General features: G+C 36.1%; 1 protein-coding gene across 1 annotated transcript in view; it reads right to left on the bottom strand.

The window, feature by feature from the left end:
- The window catches only part of CPNE8 (copine 8), a 215,605-nt gene that overhangs the window by 151,148 nt on the left and 43,121 nt on the right, over positions 1-21,336 (bottom strand). Inside the window, exon 4 of the mRNA XM_059185658.1 lies at positions 9,564-9,667. Within this exon, the coding sequence (XP_059041641.1) occupies positions 9,564-9,667 (104 nt within the window). The remainder of the gene's footprint in view (positions 1-9,563; positions 9,668-21,336) is intronic.

The following is a 21,336-nucleotide window of genomic DNA, read 5'->3' as shown; positions in this document are numbered from 1 at the left end:
TCATTTTAAAGAATTTGTAGAAAAAGTAAGATCACTAACAGTCAAGACAACCTTAAGTCACTGAAGTCTTAAGTAGGAAAATATTTGTATTGGCTCCAGAGTTTCTCCCAAAACATATTCTTCTCACACTCCTTTGTACACAGCCTCCTACCAAAATTTAACTGCCCTTTTTTTAAAGGTTAATTAAAGTCTTCACTCTCACATAACAAGAATGTTTTTAGAGAGAAACAAGGCATCTCAATCAATACAAGGCTCAGAAAGAGTTCACAGAATGTGCCAATCCTGGGCAGAGGTTCACAGACTCCTTAGCAAAGTATGCTCGCCACAGACTGGCTTCTTAACTGTGTGACGCAAAAATACCTGCCTGGGAAGAATGACAGATTACTCTCCTTCCCATCAGGGCACTCTGATCACCCTGAACAGCTGTATCCTAGAAGTTTCAATCAGCTAATTGACCAACATCTACTGAAAACCTACAGATGTTAACACAAAAAATATTTTTTATTCAAGACAATTTTTTAAGAGTAAGATTGAAATCACCAACTATAGCCATATCAAAGGTGAAAATAACCGTGCTGGCTTCTTCCCAAAAATCGGAAACTGTTTTCTCTAAAGGGTATACTGTGGACCTGGGAGAAATAACATGCTGTGTTCAGTTATGTTAAAAGAAGGGAAAAGAAAAGGAGTTTATGTTTTCATCACAAAGCACTTAAGCATCTGCAAATACAATCCCTATTCATTGCCTTTAACAAAGCTTTTTTAATGCTAATATCTCAAAAATATGCAATTTACAGCATACTGCTGAGGGCTTTAGGTTAATACACTGGATTATAATGCATCTGAAATTATCATGAGTTTTTCCTTTCATGGAATTTTCCTTCTAACTTTTCTAAAAGTATCCAGACCACTCTGGGCCTCACCCAGAGGGGTCACATGTAAACACTATGTCCTAAATAGTTAAAATGTGTGTGTGTGCGTATGTGTAGAGTGCCATACTTTCACTAAAGAGAAGAGATTTATGGAAAGCAGGAAGCTAAGTAGTTTACCCCTAAGAAGGTGCCTCCCACCGCCTAAATTTACTCATGCCAATTTTGCAAACTCGAAGCTGGTACTGAAATATTATTACCAGAGTACTGAAGCGGATCCTAAGGATCACGTTTGCAATTAGAGGTAAACAGATGTTGACTGGAGTCTTTCCCGTACTTCTGAAATTCCAACGAAGGCCCCAACTGAAAACCAAAGATGCTAAGTATATCCCTTTATGCTTGCCTCAGAGGTGCTCAAGAGTCACTCTCATTAGAGTCAGACCCTTCTCCACAAAGTGACTCCGTGAAAGTGACAGGCTAGGATCCTACTTCTCAAGCAGCAAGAGGAGGTTCCTTCCACTCCCGAAAGCCAAAAAGAGGAACTCTAATGTCTGAGGTGCCTGAAGAAGGAGTAGACAGCCCCATCCAGTTTCCCAGTCAAAGGCTGCTGAGCTACAGAACCTGCCCACAAGTCCAGCCTGTGGCTGCCAATAAAAGAAGATGTCAGGTGACAGCCCTAAGAAATGCCTTCTGAGAACTGAGGAACAAGCAGAATGTGCGGCTTGTGCTACCTTTAGGTCTGGATTCTTCCAAATTCTTCCAGATAAGAAGCCCATACCTACCCCCCCAGCTTATCAACCCTTCCCCCTTCAGCCCCCTGCTCTCCTGCAAGAAGCTAAAACAAGAGCTCTGAGGAAAGAGGAAGTAAAGAGTTTTGAAGTAAGTTTGAGATTAAAGTTTTTTTTAAAAAAGATTTTATTTATTCACTTGACAGAGATTACAAGTAGGCAGGCAGAGAGAGAGAGAGGGAAGCAGGGTCCCTGCTGAGCAGAGAGTCCGATGTGGGTCTCCATTCCTGAACCCTGGGATCATGACCTGAACCGAAGGCAGAGGCTTAACCCTCTGAGCCACCCAGGGGCCCTGAGATTAAAGTTTTAAGGTGAAAAGTACGTATGATCAACAAAATAAAGTGGTTCTAGTGAACAAAAGTGACTGCAAACTCTCAAAATCAGACCTCGACATTGTGAAGGGAGTCCTTAACCAATGGGAAAAACTGGAATTAACAGTATTGGGAAGAAATTTTTGAAAGCTTACTTTCCTCAAATAACATTATACATTCCACAATTATCACCATTTGATTTATCAAGAAGAAAAATAACTTGCTAGGTAAGTCAAATCTAGACTCCTAACTACCTTGTTGCTGTTGCAGTCTAAGTGGAAAAGCAAGAGTGAAAACGATTCTATCTCATTTCTCCTATTCTCCAGCTCATGTTACAGAATGATGGGACTACCCACACCGCTTGCTCAAAGACATTTTTGTGCAGCTGTTCTGCCAATCATAGTTTTCAACTGTGACCAAAAAAGGTGATTTATGAGGTACTGATACTATTATCAATGTGATAATCATAACAAAATAAATAGATGCCAACGTTTATGACCTTATCTGTGATCCATACGTAGCATGATGACAGAGACCATGTCTCTTAAATGAAGAGGTACACATCAAATCAAAAAGGCAGGAGAATTTTAAAATTCATAGTTGATAAACTAATCTTAAATATGTATCTCAGGCATACTACAGTAACAATAATTATTATGGATTCATCAGGACTTAAAGGAATTTGGCCCAGTTGTGACAGAAGACATATTTATTCTGTCTTTCCCTCTCTTTCTCTGTCATTACAATTTTCTATCAGCATTAAAAATTAAAAAAGGAGCCTGAAAACCATTTTTCAAACCTTCCATAATAGGCAATTCTTTACATCACACACTTTCAGTTTCTTTTCAATTTTTTCTTAGAATTTTATTAAATCAATGGGCAGATTAAATAAAACAATTCTGAAAAACATTTACAATCTGTCTGTTGGACAATTTGGACTACTGTATTCTTCAGCATCATTGTCCCCTCAAGCAGACATATTGTCATAAATGCACTGGAGTATCGCTTTAGCTCTCTGGGAGATGCAGGTTGGGGTTACAAATGGTTTTATTGCCTATTTTATCCTGTTTTTACTTTCCAAATATCCTACAATCAATACTTCTTCCTAGGGATAACACAATGCTAAGACAAAATTTAAAAACCAATTATAATTGGGTATACTAATGGATAAATAGATACATGTAACTAGTAAGCAAATACAGTGTTTTCCATACTTATTTGGGTAGATATGCTGGAAAAATCACACAGTGAAAGAAAGAAGAAAAGAAAAAGAAAAAGAAAAGAAAAGGAAAAAAGAAAATCTGGTGTCACAGGTTAAAGGTGTTATGTGAGATAGTCTAATACATGGTAAATCAAAAGGAATTAACTAAAGCGATATAAAAAATACTACATGAACTAAGAATATACTTGCTGCTTTTCTTGATAATCAGTTATCCCTTTCTCTGGCCCTAATTGTTTGGATTTCTCAGAGATGCTATACAATTGAAAAAAAGCTCTTTGAATCAAATTGCTGAAATCAGCCAAACGCATTCAAAGGATAAAACGATACATAATTCAATTTTGCAATACACTTTCACATTTTGAACACTACATAATTTCTGTGAAAATCACTATAATTTTTAGAAGAAAAGAGAAAGCTGAAGAAGTTAAAACATATCAATCTACCTACACTAACTTCTGTTACTCTATTTCTTCTTGTCACACTGAGATGAAATAATGTAACATGCTCCCATTCCTATCAAACATAGCAATTTCCTAACAGTCTTACTTTTATTTATTTAGATAGATAAAATATATTCTACCATATTATTATATTCAAAGTGCAGCAGAATACTTTAAACATACACTTTCATCAGTATTACATAACCAAGGCAAACATAAAAAATCCCAGTTTACACATAATTTTTAGACTTCATAAAATTTTAGAAATTCCAGTTTTCTAGCATTTAATTATAAAGTATTTTAGGCAAAATCTGATCCTTTGAACATATAACACTTTCTGGGCCTCGGTTTTCTCATTTACAAAAGTGGATTAGTTCCACCTCAGAAATTTGTTGGGTGGGTTAAAGTTATATATGCATATGATCCTATTACAAACTGTGAATAATAGTAGTAGTAGTACTAACGAAAATAACCTCTTTTGTCTGCACCTGCAAACTTATATACTAACTTTCAAACTCCATGAGCTTCGGTAACTACTTCACTGAGTTTACAAGTAACTGGAAGATATTAGTAACAAACATATTAAACCATCTTATCATTTCTTTCCTCTGTATTTTTTCCAGTAAATGTATTAATTTTGTTTTCCTTTTTTTTTTTAATTCCCCGAAACACTTACAGCAAAGGTAAACAATATTACTGACTTAGCATCCAATACTAGATAAGTATGCGACATACCAGCAATGCCCTAACTTCCTCCTACCTTTAAGTCTTCCCTTGCTCAAGCTAAGCATACCTAGAAAGCTTACGAACATGACATAAGTATCAGATGCCTCCCTAACTTAATATATTCTCATTTGGACTCACCAGTTCGTCAGAGTGATTGCTGAAACACTACCCATTTGAACATTAACCAGCACTGAGTTCAGTGGAATTATATTCCTTGCACCAGACACTTTTTAAAACCAATTAGTTTCCATAGCCTCATCTTCAGTAGAGATGAGAACATGATCACTAGCCTCTGTGTACAGGTAAATCATTCTTTACCTTCTTTTCCTCTCTAGAATGTTAGCCCAGTTCTCAGTTTTTGCTCCTTGGTCTACTGACTAAGAAACATTTAATCGGTGTCATCCTTCTAAAGCACCTTTCTTTTCATTCCACTTGTGAAATTCTGGAATAGCAACAATTACAACATAGATGAGAAAAGGATGAGTAGGACGTAGGCTTAAGGAACCAGGGCCAAGTAGGGACATGGTGATACAGTCACCTGGCAGCAGCTGCTTGTGACAGGGGCCTTTGGGCAGACAGCAACCAGCACAAAACAGAAAGGGCTCTGAATATCAGAGCTAAAACACAGGCAACAAGTTCAGAGAACAAAGCACATAGGATCTTGGCTTTACAGGAGAATTCTACCAAACTTTAAAGAAGAATGAACACCTATACTTCTTAAACTATTTCAAAAAACAGAAGGGGAAGGAAAACTTCCAAATTCATTCTGAGGCCACCATTACCCTGATATCAAAACCAGATAGACACCAAACCCGAAAAGATTACTACAGGCTAAAATCCCTGATGAACATAGATGCAAAAATTCTCAACAAAATACTAGCAAACTTAATTCAACAATACATTAAAAAAATCATTCACCACGATCAAGTGGAATTTACTCCTGGGTTTCAAGAGTGGTTCAACATTTGCAAATGTATCAATGTGATATATCACATCAATAAGAGAAAAGGATAAGAAGTACATGATCATTTCAACAGATGACAAAAAACATTGGACAAAGTACAATATCCATTCATGATTAAAAAAAGCCCTCAACAAAGTAGAGTTAGAGGGAATATACCTCAACATAATAGAGGCTATACATGAAAAAACAGCTATCATCCTTAATGGAGAAAAACTGAGAGCTTTTCCCCTAAGGTCAGGAACAAGACAAGGATGTCCACTCTCACCACTTTTATTCAACACAGTACTGGAAGGCCTAGCCACAACAGTCAAATTGGTAAGGAAGAAGTAAAACTTAACACTATTTGCAGATGACATGATATTCTATATGCAGAAAACCCAAAAGGCTCCACCAAAGAACTGCTAGAATTGATTAACGAATTCAGTAAAGTCGCAGGATACAAAAATCAATGTGCAGAAATTTTGCATTTTTATACAACAAGAATGAAGCAGCCAAAAAAGAAATTAAGAAAACAATCCCATTTATAACTGCACCTGAAATAATAAGATGCCTACAAATAAACCTAACCAAAGAGGCAGAAGACCTGTACTTTGAAAACTATAAAATACTGATGGAAGAAATTGAAGATGACACAAAGAAATGCAAAGATATTTCATGCTCATGGACTGGAAAAACAAGTATTACTAAAATGTCTCTACTACCCAAAGCAGTCTACATATTTAATGTAATCCTTATCAGAATATAGCACTTTTCACAAACTAGAACAAAGAATCCTGAAATATTTATGGAACCACAAAGACCCTACACAGACAAAGCAATCTTCAAAAGGAAAAATAAAACTGGAGGCATCATAATGCTGTCCTTCAAGCTATATTATAAAGACGTAGTAATCAAAACAGTATGGAACTGGCACAAAAACTGACACATAAATCGATGTTAACAGAACAGAAAACCCAGAAACAAACCCATAATTTTATGGTCAATTGATCTTTGACAAAACAGGAAAGAATATCCACTGGAAAAAAGAAGTTTCTTCAACAAATGGTGTTGGGAAAACTGGACAGCCACATCCAAAATAATGAAAATGGACTGCTTTCTTACACCATACACAAAAATAAATTCAAAATGAATTAAAGACCTAAGGTGAGACCTGAAACCATAAAGATCTAGAAGAGAACACAGGCAGTAATTTCTTTAACATCGGACTCTGACATAGCAACTTCTTTCTAGGTAAGTCTCCTGAGGCAAGGGAAACAAAAACAAAAATAAACTATTGGGACTACATCAAAATAAAAAGCTTCTGCACAGCAAAGGAAACAACAAAACTAAAAGGTAACCTATTAAATAAGAGAAGTATTTTCAAATGAAATATCTGATAAAGGGTTAATATGCAAAATAAGTAAAGAACTTATAAAACTCAACACCCCCCTACAAATAATCCAATTAAAAGTGGGCAGAAGACAGGAAGAAGAGGCATTTCTCCAAAAAGACAACCTGATGGCCAACAAACACATGAAAAGATGTTGTTCATAATCACTTATCATCAGGAAAATGCGTATCAAAATTACAATGAGAGGGCGCCTGGTGGCTCAGTGGTTAAAGCCTCTGCCTTCAGCTCAGGTCATGATCCCAGTGTCCTGGGATCAAGCCCAGCATGGGGCTATCTGCTCAGCGGAGAGCCTGCTTCCTCCTCTCTCTCTCTGCCTTCCTCTCTGCCTACTTGTGATCTCTGCCAAATAAATAAATAAAATCTTTAAAAAAAAAAAAACTACAATGAGGTACCACCTCACTCTTGTCATCATGGCTAAAATCAACAATACAAGTAACGGGTTGTGAAGAAAAGGAACCCTCATGCACTGTTGGTAGGAATGCTAACTGGTACAGTCACTGGAGAAAACAGTATGGAGGTTCCCAAAAAGTTAAAAATAGAACGACCTTATGATCCAGCAATCCCACTTCTGGGTATTTACACAAGAACACAAGAACATGGATTCAAAGAGATACATGCACCCCTGTGTTTATAGCAGCATTACTTACAATAGCTAAATTCTGGAAGCAACCCAAGTGTCCATCAACTGATAGATGGATAAAGAAGTGGTATATATATATATATATATATATATATATATATATATATATATATAAAGAAGTGGTATATATATGTGTGTGTGTGTGTGTGTGTGCATACACACATAGATATCTATCTATCTTTATGCACACACACACACACACATAACATTATATTATTCAGCCATGATAAAGAATGAAATCTTGCCATTTGCAACGACATGGCTGGTGCTAGAGAGCATAACGCCAAGTGAAATAAGCCAAGTCAGAGAAAGGCAAATACCATGTGATTTCACTTATATGCAGAATTTAAGAAACAATACAAATGAGCTAAGGGAAAAAAATAAGAGAGAGAGGGAGACAAATAAAAAAACAGACTCTTAATTATAGAGAACAAACTGATGGTTACCAGAGGAGAGGTCACCTCCCAGACCGGGAGGATGGGATGAACAGATAATGGGGAGTATGGACAGATACCGGAGCGCACTGGTTGTGATGACCACAAGTAATAGGAAAATATTTGTGGTTTTCAAAATATTGAGACTCCCATATGTTTATGTATCTTTAAAAAAAAAAAGATCTGCAGGTATGTACGTCAAGTCATTTACATTTTTAGTTATTGGTGGATTGACGGGTTTTGGTGGGGGTGGGGAGGGCAATGAACTAACTGGAAATTTTCACTTTTAAATGCCTACATAACTTAAAGTTTATTATAAATATTTACTACTTTCAAATGAGAGGAAACAATATAGATAAACAAACAATACAAATGGCTGGTTTTAGGATAAAGTTAAATCTAAAAGCAGAGGGAAAAAATTAAGCAGGTACCATTTTGTGTGAGAGAGAATTCTTAAGAACAGCAGCTATGAAGGCCTGAACAACGGGAGAACCACATTCGTCATGATTTATATGTCGCTTTTAAGTAACAACACTATGAGCAATCTCCATGATAAACATGGTCAAGAAATCATTATATTATACTTCAGGATTTTTTCTCAGACATATCATTTTTAGTATTCAAAATGGGGTTTCAAGGACATAAAAAAGCAAATAGGCATAATAAATTTTGCCTGATAAATATAATGAATATTTAGAACTCCTATAACTCTTGAAGGAAAGGGCCTGGTATAATATTCTCCTTTTTTAAACAGAAGGTTATTTTACTGCACACATTTTAGAGGAAAATGAGAAAGACTGGTCATGGTAGATAACTTTCTTTTTACATTAGAAAGTAATCTAGCACTTTTTCAAATATGATATTGATAGCTTTTATTTTAAAAAATTTATAAATTGTGACAGCCTGATACATTTTATTGTTTCCAGCTATTTAAAGGCATTTCTATTTTTAAAGACTTAAAATGTTCATAAACTATTTTAATTTATTAAGTACATACTATGTTATAGTTTTCCCTCTCACCAGACTTCCTTTGAACAATATCCAGATATTTCAATAATCACCTTTACATCTGTGAAACAAAAATTGAGTAACAAATACTATCTTACAAACAAACTGACTCTAGATTCTCTGCAGACAAGAAGCTGAACTTAATGATATTTTGATATGACTATTTCAACATCAAAGTAACAAGAATGTTAAAAGAATCAAAAATTCTGGCTCCAGTATCCTGGGTCTTGGTAATAGCAGGCCATGAAGAAATAAAAGGAAGCAAAGTTTAGATAGTGATCCATATACTATACAAAGAGGGAGTTGAGAGAAACTTCACCATCTGGGGGACATGAGGAGTAAGATCACCTTGGAGTATATGTGAGTTAAAATGCTCACTAATTTTTTCAATAAACATATAGCCAAAAACCTATAAAATGCAAAGTAATGCTAGCGATAGTGCTCTGGCCATACTCTAAGTAGAATTAATCTACTTTCCTGCCAATATAACCTAGTATTTGTGCAACCATACCCAAATTTTGTGACATACAAAATCTATTTTTGGGTACACCTGGGTGGCTCAGTGGGCTAAAGCCTCTGCCTTCAGCTCGGGTCATGATCTCAGGGTCCTGGGATCGAGCCCCACGTCGGGCCGTCTGATCAGCAGGGAGTCTGCTTCCCTTCCTCTCTGCCTCCCTCTCTGCCCGCTTGTGATCTCTGTCTGTCAAATAAATAAATAAAATCTTTAAAAAAAAAAATCTATTTTTTAACAATGCGAGTTATACCAGAACTTACAAGTCAAAACGAAGGTTCTCCCTTTCTTCAAAAAAGTAGTCCAGGATAAATTTTCGTACAAAATCAGGATTTAAAGTATTATCAATCACTTCAGTCCTTCCAAACTGTAGAGAAAGAGAGAGAGAGGTTAAAATCAAGCCTTGCATGGTTACTGATTACAGCATAGCACTTAGTATTAATATAGTTCCTTGAAAACATAAACAATAAATATCCTAATGATTAGAAAAGTAAAGCCATGCAGGAAAGTTTTTTGAGACAAAAATTATTCATTCTTACTCACCCAGGGAAATTTGAAAATGAGCACTGAGTTCGTTCAAATTATTAGAACAGCAGCTTCTGAAAATTCATCTAACAAGCTGTAACACTTTCTCCCCTCTTATCCCCACTTCAAAGCCAAATCCATGCTAGTCAAAGGAAGTTATTTCTCCCTTCAATTTTAGTGCATCACAAATATTTTTCTTAACCTAGTGTAGAACTAGGCTAAGCAACATATATTGTTAACAACTGGAGGGGTCCCAGTATTCATAATCAGGAAGTCCTCTGCATGAAACAGTTTATTAGCTGTGTTTTGGGGAGAAATTTCCTATATTCTATTACATACTTCAATAATTTGGGTTTTCTTTTGTTTTGCTTTGCTTTGCTTTAATTCTTATGGTCTAGACAGGGTAAAATGAGATCTTTAATATTTACTGGTTTTAAGCTAGTAAGGTGCACTTTTGCTTTAAAAAAGTAAATTTCTCCCCCTTAGGGGAAGTAGAAAACAAAAACAAAAACTTTCTAGTTGTTCAATGTGAAAGAAGGTCACCAGGCTCTGCTTCCAAAGTCAGACCAGAAATATAAATTTAACAACTCTCTCTCTTTTTTTATTCAGCTTATATTCTTCTCCTTCTACTCCCATGGAATTCTAATAAGGGAATTTTAACCTTTAGTTCTGAACAGATTTATGCATGCCATCTTATCAGAGAACAAACTTTTATTAAAGTTCAAAGAAATACTATTTTTAATAGGAATAAGAGAACTGTGCTAATCCACTAAAAAGTGAAGGTCATGCTTACATAAATTTTGATAATAAAACTATGGTAGAAAATACTCATGACAAAGGAATTACCATGGCTATTGCTAAGTAATTATACACACACACACACACACACACACACACAAAACAGTTTATAGAGGCTTACGTATCTGACAATGTTTATATCATGAACCAGTATCATACAGACAAACCACAACTGAGGTCATTCATTCAACATTTCCAAAATATTAGACAGTTCCTTTGAATAATAATAATTATTATAGCCATTTATTGAGTACTTACTTGGTTTCAAGTACTTCTCACACATTACTTTAAATCTTTAGCTTAACCATGAAAGGTAGGTGTTATTAGTCCCAATTTAAGGATGAGAAATCTTTAAAAATAAATCAATAAGTAAAGATGAGAAAATTGAGGCAGAGAGGATTCACAACCTTTGGCTACAAAATCTTTCTAGGACTCTCCTTTATTTCAGAATAGAACATGTGAGGCCCTGAGAAGATCCAATAATGAGCCTATCCATGATTCCTAATTTTTAAAAAGTGAGAATGTACCAAAGAACCATGTGCTGGCCGTAGCCATACACCCCAAAAGAGCAGTGCAGAGGTCAAGAAGTTTAAGTCTGGACCCGACACAGCCTGGGCCCCCCAGCCTTTCCACTGCCTGGAAGCTCCCCAGGCCACAGTTGGGAGCACTAAACCAGCAAACACACAACACTCTCAAACAGAAACTTCAGCCAGGATCCATATTCCCCAGCACCCAAATCCCTCTTGTAGATTTGAACCCAAACTCACACTCAGAGGAAAGAAGACAGAGTGAAATTTCCCAGTGTGGGCCTCACAGAGCTACAAGCCAACAATTTTCCAGGGTCCATGAGCCATGAACACACTCACAAGCCTGTTTGCTGGGGACAGCGGGCTTGTCAGCAATATGGGTAGCTGCATATACTCTGCTATCTTAAGTGCAGATTAATAAGCAGCCATTAAAATTTTAGCTCATCATTGTAAGGACCTATTTAGAAACTGTCCCTGCTCCCTTTCCCCCAGGGGATTTACAGGTAACAAAGCCAGATACAAGGGTGGGTCAGGCCAGGTGGAGACATTGATCAGTGGGGGGGGATGCATACTGTCTCCCCGGTTACCAAGGAGTATGGGCCCCGCCCTTTGGGAGCCCTTTTGGGCACCAAACCCAATCAAAGTGTGATAGGCTGGTTCAAATGTCTACTAGGGTAAATTGTAACTCAACTGGTCACCTAGCATCACTGTGGAGTTTCCTGTGTGTGTTACAATCTCATTGGGACCTGTGCGTGACCAGGCCGGACCGCATGGCCTTTATCCTTAAAAGCTAGTCTGTGAAACAGAGAAGGGTCGCCCTCTCTTGTAAAAGGTGCTGCCCCAAACGTTTGGTTAGATTCTTGATGCTTGGCACGAAATATAGCTTTGCTTGACCTTCGCTTTGTATCAGCCTCAGTCCTTTAATCACGGACCCATTATTGGGGCATAACAATCATCTCTACATTACAAACACTTGTTACAGTAGGCCTTCCCACACACAGCCTTGAAACTGCTTTCCATGATCTCGCCAGTAACCTCCACATCGCACAATCCGGCAGTCACTCCTCGGCAGCATGGGACGTGGCTGTCTCCGCTTTCCTTCCTGAAGCAGTCTTTTCTTGCTTTTGACACCACACTCCTGTTTCTCTTCCCCTCCTAGACTCTCAGGCATGCAATCTCTCATTGTCAGAACCCAGTTCCAGGCCCCCTTCATCTGCCTATCTTCACTCTTCTGTTATTTTATCTGTTCCTTTGGCTTTAAATCTCACCTACACAATGGTAATATCCAAAAGCAAGCATCAGCCCACACTCACCTCTGAGTTCGCTCATGCACACAACTGCCTTCTCGCCTGCACATGTGGTTGTCTAACACGTCCCGCAGAATTACTATCGAACTTTGAATACTGATTTTTATACCACAACCAGTACCCCAACCCTGTCCTTCCCAAATCTACCCCTTGGCAGTAAATGACACTATCATCTTCTCGGTTCTTTTTGCCATAAACGGGAGTCAAACTTCTGAACTCCTTCCTTTTAACCCACCAACTCCTCTTCGTCACCACCTCGTAAACTGGCAATTCCAACCTCAAACACATCTCCCAACCATCACCTTCTCTCGGGATCTCATGTCCACAGCTTACGTCAAGCTTTTCAGCTTTCTCACGGACCACCTCCGGCCCCCCATCTCACACCTATGTGTACTCTTGCTCTCCCTCCAATTCTTCCCCCATATAACTTTCAAAATAAATCTTTTGAAAAAGTTTAAACACAGCCATGCAATTTCAGCTCCCCAATAGTCTCTAATGGCTTCCCATAATACTTCAAACAAAACCTCTTTTCTTTTGTCTGCAGGACTGACTCATTTCTACCTCTTGGTTCATGGGCTAGTATCTCCTCTTTCTCTTCTCCCTGGCCAGCTGGTCTTCTTTTAGAGCCCTTTACTCACCAAATCCTTTTAATCCCATGGCCTTTGCACCTATGTGAGTAACTCCACTCTTCGATGGCTGACTTTTTCTCATCTTTTAAGCCTCCATTTAAATGTCAGTCTTCCGGCTCTAAATACGCATGCTAATGTTGGCTCCTTACCCCTAAAATTATTCTCCTTCATAGCACCTGTTTCTTTCCTTTATAAAACTTATATTTTGTAATTATACTTTTATCTATTTGTTTTATATTCCCCTTACTAGACGGTATGTTCCATGAAGGCACAAGACATACACAACTTTGATTTACACTGGTACAAAAATGAACAAATGATCAGCTAAAGGAGATCTATATTGTTCAAAGAGAAAAGAATCAAAGATCCTGTTTAGTATAACACCAATTTTGATGAAAATATATGTTTATATAGAGAGATAAAAATAGAGGAAGGTATACCAGAATATAGAAATTATCTTCTAATTTTTTTTTCATTATGTATTTCTGGGCTTTCTTAATTTCTTGCAATGAGTATTTTCTACTTTCAAAATCAGAAACAGGAGCGCCTGGGTAGCTCAGCTGGTTGAGCGAGCGTCTCACTCTTGGTTTTGGTTGGGGTCATGATCGCAGGATCATGGGATGAGGCTCTCTGTGCCCACTGCAGCGTCCGCTCGAGATTCTCTCTCGCTCTCGATCTCCCTCCTGCCTGTGCACTCTGTCTCTCTCTTTCTCTCTTAAATAAATAAAATCTTTAAAAAAATTAAAAATATAAAACTTTTAATTGGTGTTACTGTTTTTTTAATTCTTTTTACTATGAAAAGTGAAAACTGGCAGTAATAAGAAAGCACAGATACATTATGACTAGTAGTTTAGCTCACGGGAAATGCGTTAGTTCTTTCCCAGAGGCTGGATTATATTAGCTATCAACCAAGTGATTAATCTTTTTGACTTGAAATGAAATTTGTCTCAGCTAATGCCTCATACTACCAAATCAGAAATTTCTAATTCTTTAGAAAATGTACAGTTGCATATTAATTCTACGTAGATCAGAGGGAACTAAAATTTGAAGGAAAGACTATTATTAATAACCTTTATTGATGGTATACAACCAGAAACAGCTACATTTGATAAAACTGCAACTTGTACCCTACAAAGTCTTCTGAGTATCAACTATCCTGGATTGTCAGAAGTACCTACAGAGCTGATTACCATAATCTCTGGCACAATGAACATATTTAAATATGCGGACAGTCAAGTCCTTTTACATAATTACACAGTATTATGTTTCATCATCACACAATAAGAAAAATGTGAGAAAAATGCTTTTACTCAACAAGTGAAAATTTTCAGTCATTTGAAAGAAGTATGTATACTGTTAATTTTATTGGAACATAAAACACTACTTCTTATAAAACTTTAAGCAAAAAAAAAAAAAAAAGAAAGAAAGAATTTGCAATCAAGTCTTTGAAAGTTTTCCTTTGTTTTATGCTTGAGCTAATGGGATAAATACCTACTTTTCCAATTTAGAAACAAATCCTGCAGAAAATGATAGAATGGAAATATTCCTGATTTCTAAATCAACTTAATTGTTAGACTGCTTCAGAGGAGCATTCCTAGAAGAACATGCATCTATTTATGGCATCAAGCAGATGAACTCTGTTTTGATAAAAATGTTCAGAAAGGTCTAATATATTGTGAAGGCCCAGAACAGCCACCCAGGTCATATTAATGTGTCAGCGGAAGTGGAAATGATGAAGAAAAATGTCATCTGCATGAGTGCATATTTGTAATTTGGTTATCATAAAAGAATTAAATCTTACTGGTGATGAGCATGGTCTCAGAAAGTAGACAGGAAGGCCAGATAAACTGAGTATTACAAAAAGAATATTAAGATAAATTCAATAAAAATGCTCAGTTTAGGACTATACATATCAATTTGCATAAAGGATGCAAACTGCAAGCACACAGCCACCCACATCAACACTACACTATTTGAACATATTTCCTCTTAAAAGTGAAACACTTGGATTACCAGAAAATCCATGGACCTCCTTGTCTGAGGGAGATACAGTTTGTCATGTAACTCATTATCTAAAGCTTTTCTTTCTTTCTTTCTTTCTTTCTTCTTTTTAATGTAGCAAAGATCTGAAATTTCCTTAATTATATAAAGACACTGGAAAATCTGAAGGCTTTATCTAGGTCCTCCACTGTTACAGATGACGGAGATGTCGTTCTAGATGTAGATGGGAATATAAATTCACACACAGAAAGAAAAAGCATTATATTTCACATAAGTGGTTTTTATTCACTTTTTAGGATCTTCTATTTTTAGGAATGAACATAAATTATTAACCAACAAAAAAAGGAAACCCTGACCACAACCCTGTAATGGTCACACATAAAATGCAGAAAGGACTGGGATGCCTCAGTCGGTTAAGCATCTGCCTTCGGCTCTCGGTCATGATCCTAGAGTCCTGGGATCGAGTCTCACATCCAGCTCCTTGCTCAGTGGGAAGCCTGCTTCTCCCTCTGCCTGCCACTCGCCCTGCTTGTGCTCGCTCTCTTGCGCACTCTCTCTCTGACAAATTTTTTAAAATCTTTTAAAAATTTTAAAAAGAAAAAGAAAATACAGAGAAGACTAAACCCCACCAGTTTTTAAAATTATAATGCTTTAAAACCTTGATTAAACATTTTAATATAATATCATACTCTAAAAAACAACGTTTTAAGAAACTGTTAATCGTGTCATGGCTTGCTATTAATTCTGTGATTAATGACATGTTTTACCATCTGAAGAGAAAAAAAGACAATGGACTCAATTTATCAGGGAGGTCCTTATTGGGGAATATGGGTTAATTTTCATCATGTATCAGTTAGGTTTTCATTTATGTAACACAAAATATTTTTTAAATGAATTGAGTAGATTATTATTTTCCTCTACCCTATTATTTTAAATTAGACTGTTTTACTTAGCTATTATTTAAATTCAATTGAAAATAAACTTAAAAATGGATTCACATCAACCCTGAAGTCTCTGAATAGTTAAAAGCAGTTCTATCCACAGATGCATAATAAATATTGTTGATGCACATTCACTAGAAAGTGGGCAATTATTAATTTCACATACTCAAAACTAACTTTTGACAATTATCTTTAAAATCCTCCAAAGGAATAATTCCTAGATTTCTTTTTAAGAATTATTACATTCTAGGGGCATCTGTGGGTGCCTCAGTAGCTCAGTAGTTAAGCATCTGCCTTCAGCTGAGGTCATATCCCAGGCTTCTGGGATAGAGCCCAGCATCAGGCTCCCTGCTCAGAGGGAAGCCTGCTTCTCCTTCTCCCACTCCCCCAACTCGTGTTCCCTGTCTTGCTGTGTCTCTCTCTGTCAAATAAATAAATAAAATCTTTAAAAAAAAAAAAAAAAGGAATTATGACATTCTTTAACTGTCTTTCATTAAGACTTCACAACACACTTTGTCCCCTTCCTAAAATTATTCTATAAATAGACCTTTAGGCATTGTTTGGCACTGAGATTCTTTAATTTTCAATGTTTGTTTTTGTGAGTTTCATTCACCTTTTTTTTTTTTTCCCTTTAAACTTGGCAGGGAAACAAAAAAACTGCAAAGCTAAGTTTGGGAATTAGTTTCATTCAAAAATGATCAGAACAAACTTTTGCTTCTGCCAATGACAAATTAAGTTGTTTCAGACAAACTTTTCCCCTGAGAACAGCTAGAAAAATCTGACAAAATATAAAATAATCTTTTTTGGAGGCACCAGAGAGCTAACAAAATGTTATACGTGTGAAACCAAAAACCTGGAGAAAAGAGAAGCCAAAAGAGGAGCCCTGTGTTTGAAAAAGAAGCAAACCAAACTCACTTCAACGATCTCATCAAACTGGGGGTGGGGGGGTGGGGGGAACAACAGAGTTTTTAAAAATCATCAAAGGGTTTTTAATTGAGGGACTAAAAACATATGGTAGAGTTGGGACCCTAAGAGGCTACTCCAGATGAATCAGAAGAACAATCCTCAAGAAGCATAAAGCTCAGCTCAGAGGGAGTCAAATCTTTAACTGACTAAAGATAAACTTTTCCTAGCCTAGTTATTTCCTAGCCTAGTTATTTCCCCAGAAGCAAAAGGAAACCCACTCTGGGGAAATATTAAATCATCCAATGCCTCAAGTATATTGCTAAATTTTCTTATACAATATTCAGCAATAAGTAACAGGCATGATGCTTTCTGCCTCCAGCCCCAATGCAGTTAGTTACTTGCAACAGACAAACATTCTAGTGGAGAACCAGAAAAGGTAGTGGATAAAAAACAAAACTTGATTGTTTGATACTATCGTAGAGGTGCAAAGGCACCCAAGAGCTGAAAGGCCCAAGGCTAGAGAGAAGGGAAGCTAATTAATGTGAGCCAAACTTTTGCCTGGAACAAGCAGTGACAAAGAAAAAAAGGAAGCCCACGTAAAAATGGAGAGAGAAGCAAAGCCAGGAAATCGCGGAAACAATGAGCCGTACTTTCGAAGACAACGCAATCGAACAGAAGTAGTAGTTCAGTGAAGTTAGAAAAGTTATCTGAACCTGGATTTCATTAAAATTTCAGGAAAACTAAAGGTGCCAAGGTCTAATTACATACAAAGTTACCATTTAAAAAAGAGAGATTAGAGAGCAGAATAGTATCTCTACAGGACATGAAAGTATGCCAAAAGATACAATCAAATACCAAACTAAAACTGTATTATTTCAGACAGAGCCAAAACACATGCAGACATGAGAGAATGACATAAATCAGAATTAGCAATACAGAGAAAGGAGGTGATATAAATCAAAGAGGAAATAGAGGCAAAATAAATAAAATGGCATCTTAGCAATGGAATAAACTAGTAAGGACACAAGAATAATCACCATAGATAAAGCCTTAACAGAAATTGGAAAGAAATGTTTTTGCATTTAAGAATCAAAAAGAAATTAAAAAAAAAAAAAAAAAGGAGAGAAAGTAGCAAAATATTCAATACGGGCAAAACGGATCCATCATATAGTAAAAGAAGTCCACAAAGAAGAAAATCACAACAAAGACAGACAAGTAAAATTAGATTTTCTTCAGAGTTTTTGACAGAAATGTTTTATGACAAAACAAATGAACATTTAATATACCTAAGGAAATAAAATGTAATCAAGAGATTTTATAGTCTTCATATTCAAAGGGCACAAATTGTTGGTGACATTAAAAAAAAAAAGATGAATACTGTTACCCATGAGCTCTTCTAAAAAATCTAGTAGCAACTGAGCTTTAGATAATCAAAATTACTACAGAAATATTGACATATAGAGTGGTGGTGACCATTACCTATAGAACTAAGACTCAATTAGGTCTAAGAGAGAGAAAATAAGGCATTCAATGTCAATATGATCTGATAATGTTGACAGAATGCAATATTATTCCAACCAACAAGTAGGAAAAACCCCAAAGATCCAGGCACTAAGCATCAATGAGTGCTAAGACCAAAAAAGAGGGAAAACAAGACTTCATTTGCCTCCTACTGAACGTTCACACCATCACCAACAGATTTGCCAAAGGAACTGAACCCATGTCTTATCAACCTTCTGATACAATCTGTCAAATTGTAGAAATACAAAGAACAGAAAAAAACATGATGAGCCGCACCTTAAGCATATAGTCAATAAGATCCCGACTGTAGAACTGTAGAACTGTAGACTGTAGAACATATGTCAAATGGTCCAGTTATGTAAGATAAGTTGTAAGAAAAACAAAGGAATAAAGGGAAAGCTATAGACTAAAAGAAACAGAAAATACATATAGCATTTTTTTGAAGTGTGCAAGACTAAACTATAATGTTAAAAAGTGCACACTTAGGTAATAAAACCATAAACCCACCCCTCACACAGACATATCATTACTCTTGGAAAAGAGAGTTCTCTGATTGGGAAGGTCCATGGAAACAAATTCCGGGATGCTGGCAAAGTTCTACTTCTTGACCTTGTTAATAATTATATGGGTGTCTGCCTTCTAAAAATTCACCAAGGTTTTCATTTTTGTATTTGTTTCCAATAAACAAATAAGTGAATGCCAAACGAAAGCCTCTCCCTATAAAAACAATTGAGACATTTATTGACAACATAACAGCAAAATTGCAACAACATAAATTTTAAAGGGAATTCTTCATACAGAATTAAAATGCATATAACATACAAATGCACAAAGAAATGAAAAGCAACTAATAGAGTAAATATATGGAAGAGAAAAAAGAAAACTGGTAATATAAAATAATAGTAAACAGTTTTGTGTGTTTATATTATATACAAAATTAACATTCATTAACAATGACACCGAACATGTGAACATTGCTGCTATAAACACTGGACTGCATATGCCCCTTAGAGTCACTATGTTTGTATCCTTTGGAAAATTACCAATGCAATTGCTGGGTCATAGGGTCACTCTATTTTCAATTTCTCGAGGAACCTCCATACTCTTTTCCAGAGTGGTTGCACCAGTTTGCATTCCCACTAACAGTGGACAGAAAGGGTTCCCCTTTCTCTGTATCCTCTCCAACACCTGTTGTTTCCTGAGTTGTTAATTTTAGCCATTCTAACCAGTGTGAGGTGGTAGTTTCTATTTGTATTTTAACAGAGGCACTTTTAAAAGACACAGAAGCCAACTTGAAGGTGCTCCTATTTGTCAAATTTGTGAAAATCTGAGCCCCAAAATAAACAACAGTAACATAAAAATCCACTGAAAAAGAAGAAACTATGAGTCCACACTTATAAAATAAAGGAATAAATTAAAAGTCTAGTGAGAAAAGAGATATTTATATACCTTCAAAGCATCTCCTCACACACTCATAAACTACTTTCCCAACATAATTCCCAGAGTCTCTTCCCAAAATATTAACTACAAAAAAAAAAAAAAAAAGAGTGTAACTTTTTGTTGAAGACTAGCAGACATTACTTTAATCAAGTGATCAAAATCAATCTAAACAAAAGTGGAACAAATCAAAACCCTGTGCACCAGATGGGATACAATAAGAGGAACACACAATATCACCTCTGTGATATTTCATCCAAAGCTGCACATGAGGGAAAATATCACACAAAATCAAAATGAGAGAAATTCTATAGTGTAGCTGACATTTCATTTTCAAAAGTGTCAAGGTCATCAAAGTTAAGAAAAGACTGAGGAACTATTTAAGATCAAAAGAGACCACAGAGGAGATAAACCGTAAGAGACTCTTAATCTCACAAACAAACTGAAGTTGCCAGGGAAAGGGGGGTAGGGAGAGGGTGGTTGGGTTATAGACATTGGGGAAGGTATGTGCTATGATGAGTGCTGTGAAGTGTGTAAACCTAGCAATTCTCAGACCTGTACCCCTGGGACTAATAATACATTATATGTTAATTTAAAAAAAAAAAAAGAGAGAGAAACCACAAGAAATGGCAACTAAAGCAATACATAATTCTGAATGGAATCCATTTGCTTTAAAACATGTAATTGGGACAACTGGTGAAAACTGAATAGGGTCTTAGGATTTGATGGTAGGAACACATCAATGTTAATTCCCTAAGCCTCAGTATCATATTACGGCTACGTAGAATGTCCTTTGTGTAATAAAGTATTCAAGTGCTATGGGTCATCATGTTGGCAACTTTTTCTCAAATGGTTCAAAGGAAAAACATTCCTTCTATATATGCAACTTTTCTGTAAACATATTTTCAAAATTTAAAAAAATACTTTTTTTTATCTCAAAGCTAACAAAAGTACAACATATCAAAACTTGTTGGATACAGTTAAAGTTCCTCTTAAAAAAATACTGTAGTGCATATAGTAGAAAAGACAAATGACTAAAAATAAATGTTGTTGTCATCTAACTCAAGAATTTAGAAACAGAACAAATTAAGCCCCCAAAGCATGGGGGGAAAGTAACAAATAATTATAATAATAACATTTTTAAAAACTAAATTAAGTAACCAACAAAGGCAAATATGCATTCTTTGAGACTAATAAATCTGATAAACCTTTACCAAGATGGAACACAGGGAAAAAAAGACAGAAAATGCAAATTATTAATATCAGAAAGTAAAAAGAGCATCATTAGGGATCACACAGAAATTAAACATATCATAAAAGTATATTCCAAGAAAATTTATGCCAATAAACGAGAATTTGGGCAAAGCTAATAAATTTTTGGAAGAATGTAGCACACAAAATTGACAGAGAAGAAATTGAAATCTTGAGTAAACATACATGTAAG

The sequence above is a fragment of the Mustela lutreola genome, chromosome 8 (assembly GCF_030435805.1).
Source record: "Mustela lutreola isolate mMusLut2 chromosome 8, mMusLut2.pri, whole genome shotgun sequence".
Classification (NCBI taxonomy): Eukaryota; Metazoa; Chordata; class Mammalia; order Carnivora; family Mustelidae; genus Mustela; species Mustela lutreola.
Note: the sequence above shows the minus strand (reverse complement) of the source record. Positions and strands in the feature narration are given on the sequence as shown.